The 16,059-nt window shown below is 47.2% G+C and overlaps 1 protein-coding gene across 3 annotated transcripts in view; it reads left to right on the top strand.

The window, feature by feature from the left end:
* The window catches only part of Usp10 (ubiquitin specific peptidase 10), a 62,665-nt gene that overhangs the window by 27,441 nt on the left and 19,165 nt on the right, over nucleotides 1–16,059 (top strand). For 2 of the 3 annotated variants that reach the window (XM_004842724.3, XM_087198442.1), the window contains exons 2-4: nucleotides 1,558–1,626; nucleotides 7,326–7,386; nucleotides 11,453–12,475. In XM_004842724.3, coding sequence (XP_004842781.3) covers nucleotides 1,558–1,626; nucleotides 7,326–7,386; nucleotides 11,453–12,475 — 1,153 coding nt within the window. Of the gene's footprint in view, nucleotides 1–1,557; nucleotides 1,627–5,081; nucleotides 5,967–7,325; nucleotides 7,387–11,452; nucleotides 12,476–16,059 lie in introns of those variants that run through there. The other variant, XM_004842723.4, reaches the window with a different exon arrangement.

Consider the following 16,059-nt stretch of genomic DNA (forward strand, 5'->3'; position numbering starts at 1 on the left):
ATTAAATAATTTCACAGCTACGATATTAGGGTTTTTTTAGATTTTACTTCATTGTTCACCACGCTTGTGTCTCTTGAATTCGTTTCCTAGGATTTATAAGCAGGGCTTCTCTTTTTCAAGAAGAGGGTGCACGTGGAGCCGGAATGTCCCTTTTCTCTCTGGTGCTGGAGATGGAGTCCAGGGCCTCACACCTGCTACATGGTGCTGTACCCCAGAGCTGTGTCCCCAGCACCACAGAGTGGTGATTTTCCTTATGCATTTGAGTAATAATCTAACTGTGGGATAGAGCTCTGAAAAAATACTCTAGAATTCTGGGAACAAAGTACTTTTTCATTAAACTTTCAGAATATTGCCCTGTTGCTTTTTGTAGCTTTGTTGATTCTATTAAAACTTGTTGAGGGCCCGGGATTTAGCTCAGTGGTTCCGGTACCTGACTCGCAAGCGCAAGGTCCCGAGCTTGATCCCCAGTTCCCCGGTACCAAAAACTAACAAGCGAACAACTTGTTGAGTTTTTAAATACAGCATTTTAAATTTAGTAGCTTAAATTGCACACTTTGCTATTCTCTAGAGCTCTTCTCATGGCAGCCTGTGTTTTCTGCTTCCTTTTCACTTGTGGACTTCCCCTTCCTTTGCTTAATGTGTGCCGAGTGGACTGAGTCAGACTTAGTTACCAGGCAGCCTGGAGCTCCTGCCTGTACTCGCCTTTGAGTCAGAGAGGGAGGGAGCTGCACAGGCCACCTCACCGTGCCCGTCCTGCTCCGGTGCTCGCGCTGCGGGCTCTGAGCAGACGCTGACCAGGGACTGTCGCTAGGGAAGCCCATTCTTACCGGCTCCCCTCAGCACTGGCTTCTACTCCTGCTAGCTTCTGAACTGGTAGGCACTTGCCAGACTCTCGCGTCACCTCGCATTTTTCCAGACTCATCCAGAGTTCTGTGAACTCAGGGCTGTGCCTTATCCAGTGTGTGTGTGTGCATCGGGTTTAAATGATTTTCAAAATAAACGGCACACGGGGCTGGGGTGGATCGTTGGTAAGGCAGGTGCTGCTTTGTGTGCAGCCCCGGGGCTGAGCCCATAGGACTTTTATTTTTTAAAAAAGGACACACACATGTTTAGAGAGCATTAATCTGGATCGTGAGCTCTCCTGTCTTTCCGCTTGTGCCGAGTTTCCCACCTTTCTTCAGTCTGTGGTTTGGCAGGGAAGACTGCGGCAGAGGTAGCCCATCTGGGTCAGCGGTGGGCATGGAGGGAGGCACGTGAGTCCCTTTCTCTTGCAAGCAGGACTTAAACTTGTTGTAACAATTGACATATTTCAAAACAAGCTTTGTAAGTTTCAGAGTGTTCTGTGACAATGTATGGAAAAGGCCATTTTGTTTTTGAAATTGGAAAATAGGACCCTTAGAGATGTCAGCTGAAACCCTCAGGGGTTGATTGAGAAAAGACTTGGGGGCTTCCGGCCTAACTGCTTCATAGAGTCCTTGCTCTCTGCAGTGTTATGGGCAGGGGGCATACATAATTTGTATATTTTATGTGATGGGTGACTCTTCTTGTTTTTTTCAGTATATTTTTGGAGATTTTAGCCCTGATGAATTCAATCAGTTCTTTGTGACGCCTCGCTCTTCAGTTGAGGTAAGACAAAACTGTTTCAGTGAATACATGAGATATACTTACGATTATGCTTCCATTTAACTTTCTAAATTTGTTTTTTAATGAAGAATTCTGATATATAGAAAAATACTGAATCTGATCTACAAATGCCCTGAACCCATCAGCTAGATTTGCTCATTATTAAGGCTTTGCTGTATTTGCTTTAGACTTTTAAAAATAAATCAGACTGCACAGGGACAGTGGAAGCCTCCTTTGCAGCCTCTCCCACCTCACTCCTTCTTCGGGAGTGCATCGGGGCTGTGCTCAGTGGGTGTCGGCTCCTGGCCGAGGTACTCACCTTGTAGGTACTGCAGGACAGCTACCACTGGTGTCTCCGCCTTTAAAATGCCACCTAGATGACAGGTACTCTGTATTCATCCTTTTGTGGTTTAATTAAGCTAATGTTATATTCTTCCTGTTTATCTACTTTTGTGTATTTGTTCTTGTCCTTTGATTTTAGTACTCTCTGTCAAATGAACCATAATTTCCTTGTTTTCCTATTGAGAACCCTTTAGGTTTTTGGTTCAACTTTTTAAAAATGTGGCAGTAAACGTGCTTTGTCCTGCCTTCTCATACTGAAGAGTTTTCTCCCTCACACTTTTAAACAGATTTTGCTAGTTCTCAGCATTGGCACACCCAGAGTTTTTGTCACTGTCCTGTGTAATAAGTGGGTTCTCATTGTTTACACATTTCCCAGATTACAAACAGTGGGGCACGGTGTCAGTATTTTCACGTCTGTTGACCGTACAAGTTTTCTCTTCTGTGAATTACTTGATCTATATCTCTTGTCTGTGATTTCAGATCATTTGGCTTAGTCTTTCTCTTCTTGATTTACAGGGTTAGTAATCTTTGGTTTTGCACATTATAGTTGTCTCTTTCTACCACCAGAGAATTTCAACTTTATATATGCTGCACTGGTTGGGGTATTTTGCTGGGAAAGGGGAGTATATTGATTTTTCTTCTTCCTCATGGTTTCTATATTTTTAGTTTTTAAGAAGTCATTAAGAAATTTCTCCCTTCCTGAGAGAATAAGGATGTTTGTTTGTTTTTCAGTGTGTGATATGAAGCAGAGGCACTGATCTGTGTGTGTGTGTGTGTGTGTGTGTGTGAGAGAGAGAGAGAGCGGAGTCTGCTCCATTTCCTGGGACCCTAGCAGGTTGTGTCAGTGTCCCACCAACCTGCTCGGGACACATCTCCCCTGTGCTCATGGTTTCTGCCCTGCTCCGGGGCTGGCACACATGTCCTCCGCTGGAGTGCTGAGCCGGCCTCGGGGAGTGCTCACTTGCTCCACGCACCCTTGATCTCCCATGTCTTTAATTCTTCGTTACAAGTACTTGAGCATGCCAAGTCCCATGAAAAATCTTACTGAAATTTTATGAGAATTGCATTAAAATTATGACTTGGTTTGTAGGAGAATCAATACCTTTATGGGCGTGAATTTTCCTAAAATGATTCTTGTAGATTTTATTATTCATTCACATTTTCCCCCTTTCTCCTCTATAGTGCTGGGGGTGGAACCCAGAGATGCGGCCACATGAGGCCTGAACACTGCCATTGAGTGCCAGACCTTGCCCGGGCTGTTCAGATTCCCCTCTGATTAGTTATTTCTGCTTTAGCTTAATTAAAACTTATCTGGGACCTTTTTCAAATGCATATTTATTTATTTATTTTCAGACAGGGTCTTGCTGTGTAGTTCAGGCTGGCATTGAACCCTTAAATCTCTTGCTTGTGCCTCCCAAGGGCTAGTATTCAAGTGTGTGCCACCATGCCTGGCTCAAATTTATATTTCAAATATGAAATATTGAAAATACAAAAAGGGAAAAAAGAAAAGTGTATATAAAGTAAAATCTATCTATCTATCTATCTATCTATCTTTTCTTTCTTTCTTTCTTTATTTTTGAAACCTAGGGGTTTATGCACATAGCCAAGTGCTCTACCACTGAGCTATATGCCTGGATCGTTTTAGTTTTTCGAGACAGTGTCATGCTAAGTTACCCAGGCAGTGCTCAAACTTGTGATCTTCCTGCTTCAGCTTCCCAGGCTTGGTGCTATAATTAAAGGCATGTGCCACTAGTACCTGGCCTTAGTTAACTTTTAATAATGCCTAACTAGCTCTTCAGGTTGATAAATACTTATGTGTGAAGAGTTTTTGTACAGAGGAGCTCACCCTTAGAGTGAGATCAGAGGCCAGGCCCGGGGTCCCACTGAGCCACTGTGTGTGGCTAATGTCTGAAGGTATAGCGGCACTTGCCAGAAACAGCAGAATTGCTCTGCTCTTTGTGATTAAGGATTTAAAAAATTATAAAGCCTGCCTTCTGTACTTTATAGTATTTCTTACATTTGCACATATGCGTGAGTGCGTGACTGTTTGCAAGTATTAGAATAAAATTTGGGTTTTCATCTGATAGAAAAGTGGAAATGCACCATATTTCTAGTTTGAAGACCTGGAGTTGGTCCAGCTCTGCCACTTCAACAGTTTCCTAGGCAGTTTCTTCATTTCTTCTTGCCTCTTTCCCCTGCTGCCTTTCCCCTCTTAGAAAAATGGAAAACCCTCACTGACTTTATAGAAATGTTGGGAAATCGGCTAATGTGTGGTCTGGTACTTGGGGGATGACAAATGTCAGTACAGTAGATGTAAGTAATGGATATGGTAAAGTTAGGCCAAATCTTTTATTTGGAGAACTAATGGCTGTCACCAGTCATTTCTAGGTTTAGAAATCTTAGTATAGCTGGGCGGAGTGGTGCACACCTGCATTCCAGCCCTTGGGAAGCTGAGGCAGGAAGGTCACCCCAGATTTGAAGCCAGCCTGGACTACATATTGAATTCAAGGGTGGCCTCAACTACACAGTGAGACCTGTCTCAGAGGGAGGGGGAACACAGAGAAAGAAATCTTAGCATGTCTGAGTTCTCTTTCTCTTGTTTTTGAGCATGCATTAAAGTTTGAGAGGGCACAACAAATGTCTGTCCCCCAAAGGGAAACACAGACTAACATAATTGGACTGGGTTCCTCTCAGTATTATAATTTCAGAGTCTCTGTTACTACTGTTTGCTCTCAGGGGTTCCTGGCTGGGTGAGTGATGGCCTTCACTGCATAGTCAGTCATTTGGAAAGAGATCCAGTCAACTTATTAATAAGTATGTGGGACCTCAGCCATAATAATGTCATTGATGCTAAAAAACAGGGAGGAAATGCTCATTATTCCTGAAAAATATACAGACTCTCAGTACTGGAGACAGTACTCGTACCTCAGCAATTACTGAATAAGTACAAGGAAACGGAGTACACACAGACTGTAGGTGTCTGTGCTGAGAGAGAGAGAGGAGGAGAGAGAGAGAGAGAGAGAGAGAGAGAGAGAGAGAGAGAGAGAGAGAGATTGAGAATATGGGCAGTTAAGGGATTAATGCGAACTTAAGACAGTTCTCACTTTGGTGTCCTAGTGGGATTTCAAAAGTAGAAAGTCCTGGCTGGGCACACCTGCAATCCCAGAACTTGGGAGGCTGAGGCAGAAGGATTGCCTTGAGTTTGAGATCATTTGGGGTACATGGTAAGTCCAAGGCCAGCCTGGAATGTATAGCAAGACCCTGTCTCAAAAACAGAACAATCGCCGCCTGCCTGGCAAGCACAAGGACCCGAGTTCAATCCTCAGTACCAGAAAAAACCCCAACAAAGACAAAGTAGGGAGTCCTGGTTCGTGGGTCTTTTCAGTGGAGGGTGAAACAGTGACAGCACCAGGAGGAGTCTGAAACACCACTGTTGCTTGAACGCTGGCTTCCTCTGTCTGATGTCCAGGGAAGCAGTACCCCCTCCCCGAGGTGTGGAGCAGAATAGGAGGGGCTGGGCCGTGGCTCTGAGTGCGGGTGTTGCTGTCTGGTGTGGCTAGTCGGCATAGGCTGACCTTCGGTACCATAATGAAGTACGTGTGGCAGGTTAGCTGTGAAGAAAGAGATGGATTTGGGCTCCCAGTTACAGAGGTCCAAGGTCCAGGGCCCGGTCAGGTTCTGGCCTTACTATGGAGCTGCAGGGGAATACAGCTGTTCTGTCTCTGTCCCTCTCATGAAGTCACCAGCATTCAGTCATGAGAGCCCCGTGCTAATGACTCGTCTAACCTTGGTCACTTTCCAAAGGCCCCACTAGACGCCGCGGTGCGTCAGGGTCTGAGCGCATTAGCACACCCTTTGGGTTACACTGCATGATTGCAGGGGGCAGACCTCATTTCATCACGCTGTGCCCTCCCCGGCTGTCAGCCTGGTCTGTCGTCCCCACATGCTGCCCAGGGCTGGAGGCTTTCCTGTCTTTCCTTCTCCAAGTGGAACAGAATACAGTAAGTATGAAGAAGCCATTGTTCTGATGCATGAGGTTATGAAAGCCAAAAAGAGGGTTTCTTTTTTTTTTTGGTACCGGGGATCAAACTCGGGAGCTTGCACTTGGGAGACAGGCGGTGGCACCACTGATTTAAATCCCTGGCCCTAGGGTTTCTTGATGTTACAGTGATTTTGTGTGAGTAGCCGGTCATTCAGATTCCTTTTTGTGCCTCAGAATAATTCAGATGGCCACCTTCAGGGGCCCAGAGTGTTGTGACAGGAAGCGCAGGCGCTCTGGTGACAGTGCAGGGACCTGCTGTGCGTTGTGCTTCCCAGACCCCTGTGCACGTTGTCCTTACAGACGCACTGTCTGCTTTGGCTCTGTGGTGTGAGTGCCACTCTGCCAGCTAGGGGCTTGGCAGGGTGGAACTCACCCCATCTCAGGCTTTGCGGTCCTGGATCTGTGCTGTGTGCTGGGCTGCCCCCTGGTGAGGGAAACGCACAGCTCCAAGTCTGCGTTCTTTCCAGTCACTGTTTTTTTCTTAGCTTCTCTGTAATGACTGAATTGTCTTGCTAAGAGTTCATAAAACAGCAGTTTCCAAGCCTCGGAAGGCATGAGAAATGCTTGGCTTGGAGAAATGCTGCCCCAAGGTGTTGCGCTGTTTTTGTTTTCTTCAGGTAGCAGTGATTTTTCTGCTTACCTCATCCCCTTTCCTCCTATACTTTCTCGTGCCAAACATGTCCGCGTCAGGTATTCCCAGTTCTTGAGTAAATACGGAATAGCTAGGAGGGAAAGTATTTGAGAGTTTCACAGAACTTCTGCTTTTTTACAAAGAAGCCAGACCTGTGCCATTGCCTTCTCTCTTCCAAATCACAACTGTGATGTTAGATATTGATTCTGTTATTTTAGTACGCCGTGTTGGATAGGGAGTCTCAGTTCCAAGGCCCCTTCCCCCTGAGGGTGTTCTCAGCTCTGACCTGTCCCGGCCCTGATGGCGAAGAGGAAGTGCAGATGGCCACTAGTGGGCAGAGAAGAGTCTGCTCAGCCAGAGCAGCCGGGAGAGGGAAAGCAGGCTGTCAGGAGCACTGTGTTATAGCTGATTTGTGTACCCATGGAGCTCATTTTCAATTCCTTAGCCTCATTTTTGGATCTGTGTAACAGTGATTATAAATATTTGAAAGCATTCCTGTAGTGCTTTTCCCCTTAGGGTAGTTGAAGGTAATGCAGATTTTCCCGACTTGTGTGGCATTCTGGTAAAAGGAGTGTCCTGAGAAGTTGCATGGGTAGAGTTTTAATGCAGTGTTGTCTTGATGCAGTAGCACATGTTGTGTGTTAATATTCTGTTGAATTGAAATTTTTTTTCTGATTCCTCATGCAGCTCCCCCCGTACAGTGGAACAGCTCTGTGTGGCACTCAGGCTGCGGACGAACTGCCTGATGGTAAGCTGGTCTCCTCCTCCCTTATGAGCTGGTGTGTGCCGGGTGGGCAGGCTGCCAACAGACGCTGTCTCTTGGCTCAGACTTTTGGAAGCAGCATTTCCTTTCAGCATGGAGTTCTTGCGGTGGACTGTAGTATATTTAATCCCTGGAGCTCTCTGACGGTTGGGATTGCTTTATACCTCAAAAGGCCAGGCATTTAAGATTCAGTGAGTTCTTTTTTCTTAGCAGTTCTCAGTGCCACAGGTATGTCCCTTGCCATGGCTGCGTGTGCGGGCTCTGAAGGACTGGCCTCTTTCTTTTTTTTTTTTTTTTTCTGGCACTGGGGATTGAACTTGGGACCTTGAGCTTGCCAGGCAGGTGCAGTGCCACTGAGCTTCATCCCCAGTCCTTGATGGCTGTCCTGTCTTGTTGCTGTTCTGATGCCTGGGCCCGGGGTGGTTGGCCTGGGATGGGTGTGCTTTGTACATCTGAGCAGCCGAGCCTGCCTGGTTTTAGCAGCTTACACTCCCTTCCCATCTGTCACAGGCCCCCTGGGAATTCAGCTGCTGGCCTCACCCCCTGGGCTGGCACTTATCCAGGTGCAGCCCTCCTGCACTGTGTCAGCTCCAGTGCCAAGATGCCCTGGCAGTCTGGCTCACAGGAAGGGCCCTTGAGGGCTGCAGAGAAGCTGGAGGAAAGCATTTTCTTAGAAAGCCAGGATTTGGAGGCTGTGTTTAGTTAGCGTAGTCAGACTTGGGAGGAGGGGGTTAATTACAGTTTAGGGTTAGATATGAACTTAAAGAGACTAACCAAGCCTTTTATGCAGTAACATCGTTTTATAAGAAGCAGTAATACGGGGGCCCAAACAAGACAGAACAGATTTCACAGGCGCTTAGGATGATTGATACAGTAAGCAAAACTCTAGGGACCTACCACCAGCTGCTCAGCCTCCTGGCTGCCTCTTCCGCTGCTGGATCCGGCCCTGACACCTGCTCCTGCGCCTGTCCTCGCTGTGGTCTGTGCTGTGCTCTTGGGCGCATGCTGCACACGTGTGTGCTTGCAGGCAGCACACTGCCTTTCCTTCCCTTCCTGGGACTCCTTCTTCCAACTCCCAGTCCTTGGTGTTGCAGATCCCCACCCTCAGCCCTTCCTCCTGCTAGGCTGTTGCCCCTTCTCAGTCCCTGCCTCTTGACTCATCCTTCATTCTCTCTTCTCTTCCACCTTAGTCCATCTTTTACTCTGTTGGAAACAGCTAGGACTGTGCCACCTGCTTGCATGTGCAGTGACAGGCCCACTGGAAGGCCCTGCCCCCCAAGCCTCTTTGGTCCACCTGCTCGAGTGCTGTCACTGTCTCTCTCACAGGACCTGCCCACTCACTGTCTGGTAGCGACTCTCCTCCTCTCACACTGGACCCAGCCATGTTAGGATCTGTGTCTGTCTCCCCACTACACGCTGTGCATATGCAGTTCTGTGACCCTCGGTGCATTTGTTGGAGAATGATGTAAAACGCTGTCTTGTGCTCCATCCCTCCAGCACCAGCACCAGCAGCCCGCCTGCAGAGGCAGTTCACCATGGCATCCACCTTTTCTACCTCTGCCTTTTCCAGACAGTTCTGAGAGCTCATTTTCACCCCCACCCCATCCACTCATCTTTCAGGTCCCACTGGCCTCTCTCGATGCTGATTGAAATTGATTCCCTTTTCCTGACTGAGTCCAGAAAGAAGTCCATTCTCTCTATAGAGATGCTCATGGCCTTCTCATGCCCCCTCTTGCTTTGTTATCCGCAGTCACTTAGTCAAAATGAGCTCCCTGAGCAGAGGTCTCGCCTTACCAACCTCACCCTCCAACCCGCCACCTGCCGCCCAGGCTTTGGCTGTGTGTACTGCAGTGAGCACCCTTTGAGAAATGATGCCCTCGGGTGCTGTTTTAGCTCAGCTGGTTCTCCTTCCCTGACAAACCTGCTGCCCACAGGACCTGAATGCTGCTTTCCAGAGTATTGTCTGGGCTATTTAAAGCCATTTGACAGGTGTGGTGCTGTAATCCTAGCACTTGGGAGGCTGAGGCAGGAGAATTGCTGCAAGTCCAAGGCCAGTATCCTGGACTACATAGTGAGACCCTATCTCAAAACAAAAAAGCAACAGCCAAAAAAAGCGGTGTTTATAGGGCTCCCACAGCACACCAGCCTCCAGATGGGGCTGTCGAGTTCCCACTGTGCAGTCCGGGGGTCCTCTGTCCTGGCTAGGACTCTGCTTTTCGAGATACGCCAACTGTTCCGGGTAGCGTTTTGGAAGTGGCCGTGACAGTGAGAAAGTTCTGTTAATGTCATTTCACTTTCTAAACATTTCATGCTCTGATAAGATGGAGAGTCAGACTGGAAGCCCTGTGCACATGGGAAATCATCCGTCTTGCAGAAGCTGCTCAGCACATGGCATGCTCATTCTTAGTGTGATTTCCCAGTGTCCCCTGTCCCAAAGGCAGCCCCCAAGTGGAGCCCTTGCTTCTCAGGCTGCATCTCTAGACCCCATGGGCTAGGAGTGCCTGGAGCGGAGAGACGGCCACCCTAGTTGTACAGGCCTCCCTGGCCTAATGACCGAGCTGTTCCTGCAACCAGGTCACTAAGCATATTGGTCACGGACTGAGGAGTTGTGTATCATATGTATATCACAACATTCAGGACAGTGAAATAGTCAAAGAAAACTCCAGCTTGGTGACTTCGCTTTGATTTGTGTCACTCAGTACTGTAATGTATAGCAGATCACGGAACTAGAGTTTTGAACTGTATAGTACATTCAGCGGAATTTGCAGTACTGCATGAACGGTGTACAGTACAAAAATGACCTTGAGGTTCTATAAACAAGATGTACGGAACTTTACAAAAGAAAGTCGGGTTGTTAAGCCTGAACAGGTAGGTTGTTAAACGAGGAGTATCCATAGTAACAAGTTTGCTTCTCTTTGGTGATTCTTTTCAAAGTAAACAAAAAACAGTGTCCAGATGAATCGATGTCCTGTTGGTGCCATTGTGTGTCAGCTTGCTGGTTAGCATAAGCACGATCTGTTCTCTTCCAAGAACTTTGTGTTGTTTGTACCAGATTGATCCCCTGGCCCCAGCGAGGGCATCCAAATGAACAAAGACTCACCTCCAGGGTCTGTGTAGGTCCTGTCCTCCTCCTGTCCGCTCATGGCACATAGCCGCCCTCCCCCGAGGAAGGCTTCTAAAGGCCCCTTCAGGGTGCAGTGTGTTCAGGTCTCTGTAGTAAAGGCTGTTCGTGAGCATTATGATTCTTTTCTTGAAATATGTGCCTGAAAAAATAACTGGAGCCTTATGGTACACCTGAAGGCATCTTTATTTATGCACTAAAAATGGATCCCGAAGTGTGTGACCTTTCCTTAACTTCAGACTTAACAGCCTCTTCATCAAATAGGAAATAGCGTAGTTGCTTCAGGTCTGTTGAAAAACAGGACTGATTCTGGAACATGCGCCTTGCCATGAATGATATGTGTAGATTTTGTTTACTGGGAGGAAGTATTGAAAATTCCCCAGAGAGGTTTTTTTTGGTACCGGGGATTGAACTTGGGTCCTTGCGCTTGCACAGCAGGTGACAAAATCACTGAGCTAAATCCCTGGCCCGCAGAGAGGTTTTTAAAAGTTTATAGTCCACATTTATCTTTTGGTATTTTGGGACCTATGGGGGTTTTAATCAGGCAAAAATACCATTTTTTATTTTTATTTTTTTGCGGTACTGGGGACCTTGTGCTTGCAAGGCAGGCACGGTGCCACTGAGCTAAATCCCCGGCCCAAAATAGCATTTATTTTCATTACAAATTTATTTTAGTTTCTATCTTCTGAAAGTCTTCTTTAGCTTCGCAGAGAGTTGAAGATAAGGACAGGCTTCTGTTTTTTATAACCCTAATTAAATACAGTTTTATAGGTATTATTTATTTTCAGCAAATTATCTAGCATAGAAATGATAACTTAGGAAAAGAACTTTTTTCAGTTTTCAAAGAGAAAATGAGTAATTATTTATACTTTTATAGTCTGTAGATTTAGTCTTAACAAGATATTTACTAACCATTTTGTTTCTAAACAGGACAAGAGTATCAGAGAATTGAGTTCGGTGTCAATGAAGTAATTGACCCCAGTGACACTCTGCCGAGAGCCCCCGGCAACAGTATTTCAAGCACATTGAACCCTCAGGCCCCTGAATTTATTCTTGGTTGTACAGCTTCCAAAAAGACCCCTGATGGGCTAGACCAGGAGGTGAACTCCAGCTCCCTTGACCACCCATACCCGGGCCCAGCCCTGGCCTTGGACAGCAGCTCGCATGCTGAGGCAGAGGCTCTGGAGAACACTGGTGGCCCAGGTGGCCTGGGACAGAGGGAGCGGAAAAGGAAGAAGAAGCGGCCGCCGGGGTATTACAGTTACCTGAAAACTGGGGGTGACGAAAGTATTTCCACAGAAGCTGTGGTCAACGGCCATGCCAACTCAGCTGGCCTCGGTGGGGTGGGCGCCGAGGATGCGGAGTTTATGGGTGACATGCTCCCGCCGGTTTCGCCCAGGACTTGTGACAGCCCTCAGAACTCCACGGACTTCATCAGTGACACTGTGCCTGATAGTCCTTACCCTGGAGCGCTCGACAGCGCCGCCAGGACTGTGGGGCAGCCCGAGGGCTGCTGTGGGCCTGACTTTGAGCAAGCCTGCCTCCCCGCAGACCGCCTGCTAAGGACAGCTGTGGCTCCGCCCTGTGCTGCTACCGATACTACTGAGAACCTTGGCATCACCAATGGACAAGTACTTGAATCCTCGAGTGTGGGCACAGCTGCCAACGGGGAGCTGCACACTGTGGAGAGCACAGACTCAGACGTGGCCAAGCTGGAGCGTGCGCCACCTCCCGCTGACAGCGTACTCCCTGCACCCATTCCCATTAACCAGCCTGCCAAGTCCTGGGCCAGCCTCTTTCATGATGCTAAGCCCTCTTCCTCCTCACCCGTGGCGTATGTGGAAACTAAGTGTTCACCTCCTGCCCCATCTCCCCTGGTCTCTGAAAAGCAGGTTGAAGTCAAAGAAGGGCTTGTTCCAGTTTCAGAGGATCCCGTAGCCATGCAGATCGCAGGTACAGTGAACCAAGTACAAGCTGAGCACAGAGCTCAGCATCCGGAGGCGGGGCTTTGAGGCAGATGGGGCTCTCACAGTGACAGATGGTGCCATAGCGACAGATCACTGGGGTACAAATGGGAATGGCTAAGGAGCGCCTGTGTCTTAGACTTTGACTAATGGGGAGGTAAGGGGTGTCATACCCTCACGATAAGAAAAGAAAAGTCCAGGCCAGGGGTTTAGCTCAGTGGTTTCGCAGCCTGCTGCGCAATCACAAGGACCCGAGTTCGATCCCTGGGACCAAAAAAAAAAAAAAAAAAATCCATTTTTATTACAGGTCCTTTTGTACTTATAATTCCATTTCTCTCTCTCTCTCTTTTTTTTTTTTTGTACCGGGGATCGAACTCGGGCCCTTCCACTTGCAAGGCGGGCAGCAGAACCACTGAGCTAAAGCCCTGGCCCCCATTCTCTTTCTTGCCTTTGTTAAGTAACTGTACCACTGTTCATATAACGAGCCTGTCCCGTGTCGCAGCTGTTGTCTGCTTTTGGTGTGACAGTCCCTGTTTGTATTCACTTGTACTGTTGCTTTTTTATATTTCTCAAGCTTTAAGAAAGCATTTGTGATTCATGTGGGTTTTTCCTTTATTTTTAAATTTTTTTTGGTACCAGGTATTGAATTCGGGACTTGGTTCTTGCGCAGCAGGCGCCAGAACCACTGAGCTAAATCCCCTGGCCAGGGTATTTCCTTTTTAATAACTATTTTGGGTTGAATACATGGATTTTATTCAGTATTTTAGTACACCAAGGTCAGCTCTTGACAGGAAAAGGAAAAATTATAAAATTTCACCCTAAAGTTAACATCTTGTCTTAATTAACAATAAAAAGGCAAAGCAGCATAATGCATAGGTTGTGTTTAAAGTGAAGCAGGGAACCAGCTGCCCAGGGCTCCGTGCTTATCTATACCTAAGAGGTGAAGGCTGGGCGGAAGTGAGCTGGAGTCAGCTCTCGAGCTGCTCTCTGATTCATGTGTGCCAGCAGCCACCTGCAAAAATTGCCTTTGTGAGTGGGCAGTTTCATCAGAAATAAAACACATTCTTCATTCTTCTGGTGGTGGTAGGATGACAAGTACTTTTTTTTTGGTGCCAGGGATTGAACTCGGGACCTTGTTGTGCTTGCGAGGCAGGTGGTAGAAGCACTGAGCTAAATCCCTGGCCCTGACAAGTACTTTTTAAAAAACATTCCTTATACAAAGTATGGTATTTTGAATCTTGGTTTTCTGGGGATCTTTTAAAATGAGGAAATAACAGGGCAACCATTGTTATTTTGAGTCATATACACATTTAAAGCCAAGTGGTTTCCTCAATAGTATGTAAAATAGTTTAGAATGTATTTGTTACAAGGCCCACTGTCACAGTTAGGGTAAGACGGTATATTCGTCCGAATATGGGTTAATGTGTCACAAGTTTATTTTTGACTTATAAGGAGAAATTCATGGAGGAGTATGTTCACAGCCATGTGCTTCCAGTTCCCCCATGAGAGCATTGTAATTATACTTCTCTCCTGAAAGTTACTCTGCAGAGGAGAGCTTTACATCCCTAGGAAATTTTTTCTTTTTAAAATAAGAAAGAAAAACTTCCCTTTAAAAGTTTTAAGACATTCTTGTATAAGCCTAAGTGTGGTTTTCTGTGTCCTGTGTGCATTAAAGTCTAATGAGGCTGAAGTGCGTTTGCTGGCACACTCCTGTGATCTCAGCACTCGGGAGGCTGAGGCAGGAGGATCACAAGTCTGAGCCCAGCACAGGTAGCTTAGCAACTTAATGACACTCTGTCTCAAAATTTAGGAAAGGGCTGGAGATTCAACTCAGTGCTGAGTTGCCATGTCAGTCCCCAGTACCACGCGCATGTGCACACACACACCCCGACAGAAAGAAAAGGGTTTTGAGACACTAACAGTAGGGCTTTCTGCTGGCTGGCGCTGTTTCGGAGCCTCACCCCCAGCCCCGCTGCTCCTGGTGGGTGTCTCTCACGGCCTCCGCATAGCTGTGTCACTTCCCACCGTGCTGCCACGAAGCCTGCAGAGGTGATTACCCAGCACAGCTGGGCTCTCCTGGTGGGTGCCCTGACAGCACCCTTTGCTGTGGGCCGTGTAGGCTGAGGGAAAGCAGTTCTGTTGGAATTTTTCCCTGTTCAAATTTTCTTATGGATTTACTTTATTAAAATGATAAAACATGTCCTTTGTTCTAAGATGTACTAACTGCACAATCCCTTCGAGGGGCATGTTTTTAAGTATGGACCTACTTATTTTAAGCAGCAGTTAGCTGAGTGAAATTCTAATTCCACTGAAAGATCTTTGATGTTGGTTACAATAGAATTTGACTTGCATTGGAGTCTAACTGGTTCTACTGAAAGAATAAGTTTTTTGTGTTTTTTTTGATGGTGATGGTACTGGAGATTGACATTTTTATCCCTAGTCCATTTTTATTTTTATTTTTTAAATTTTGAGATAAGAGTCTCAAGTCACAGAACTTTCCAGGCTTGGCTTGAACTTCCTGAGTGATTGGTTGGTTGGTTGGCTGTTTTTTTTGTTTTGTTTGTTTCAGTTTTTTAACAGGGTCTGGCTGGATAGTTCAGGCTGGCCTCCAAACTCACAGCGATCCTCCTGCCTCAGTCTTACAGAGCGCTGGGATTGCAGGTGTAGGGCAGCAGCAGTGTCTGGGCCGCGCATGTGCTCGGGAGGATGCACGGCATGCCATGCAGTGCGTGGTGCCATGCTGTGGCCTCCCCCACACGGTCCAGAGTGGACTACAGCCGCCATGCCTCATGTTCCCGATCAGTACTGGGGTTTGATGGACATGGAGGTTCTTCTGAGTTTTCACTAAGGAGCGTACATTGTATTCCAAACCAGACTGTGTCAGATGCTTTCAACATGCAAAAGGAGCTGTTTTGTATCTGATGTTTTAAAATCATGTCAGTGTGGCTTGTTTTAACAAAGTTAAATAATGCTGGACATGAGGGGAGACCAGGCCAAGTGCCCGAGTACAGTAAACTGCAAGAGAACTAGGCAAGCAGGCCTTATGGGGTGCTGCTGAGGACTGTGCTGCCTGCTGTGCGGTGTCAGTCTCCACACCCACGTGTGTCTGCGTGTAAAGGGAAACGTGTCCTAAGTCTGGTCTTTTTTTTTTTTTTTTTTTTGAGACAGGGTCTTGCTGTGTAGTCTAGGCTGGCCTGGAACTCACAGTGATCCTCCTGCCTCAGCCTCCCGAGCACTGGGATTACAGGCGTGTGTTTGCAAGACTTGTTTGGTTTGGTGGTTCGTCTATCACATAGGTACTTGCCGTCCTCTACAGGAAGTGATTCGTGGGTATTTTGCATTTCTTCTTGAACCCTGAAGTACCATAGCAATGATGATGTCGTGTGCCCAAAGAGTTAAGAGGTGCAGCCCTGTCTGTGGGGTGCCGCCCCCCTGGGCTGCGCCTTCTAGCTGGCCCACTCGCAGGCCTCTGAGAACCCAAAGACAGCCTGCAGCCCCTGGTGGTGGTGCATCTTGGACACTTTGCTGCCCCCCGCCCGATCAGGCAGCCGGGATAGCAGCCTCTGTTCTTGC

The sequence above is a fragment of the Heterocephalus glaber genome, unplaced genomic scaffold (genome assembly GCF_053883595.1).
Source record: "Heterocephalus glaber isolate CG9 unplaced genomic scaffold, H.glaber_assembly_v1.0 deba00000071, whole genome shotgun sequence".
NCBI classification, from domain to species: Eukaryota; Metazoa; Chordata; class Mammalia; order Rodentia; family Bathyergidae; genus Heterocephalus; species Heterocephalus glaber.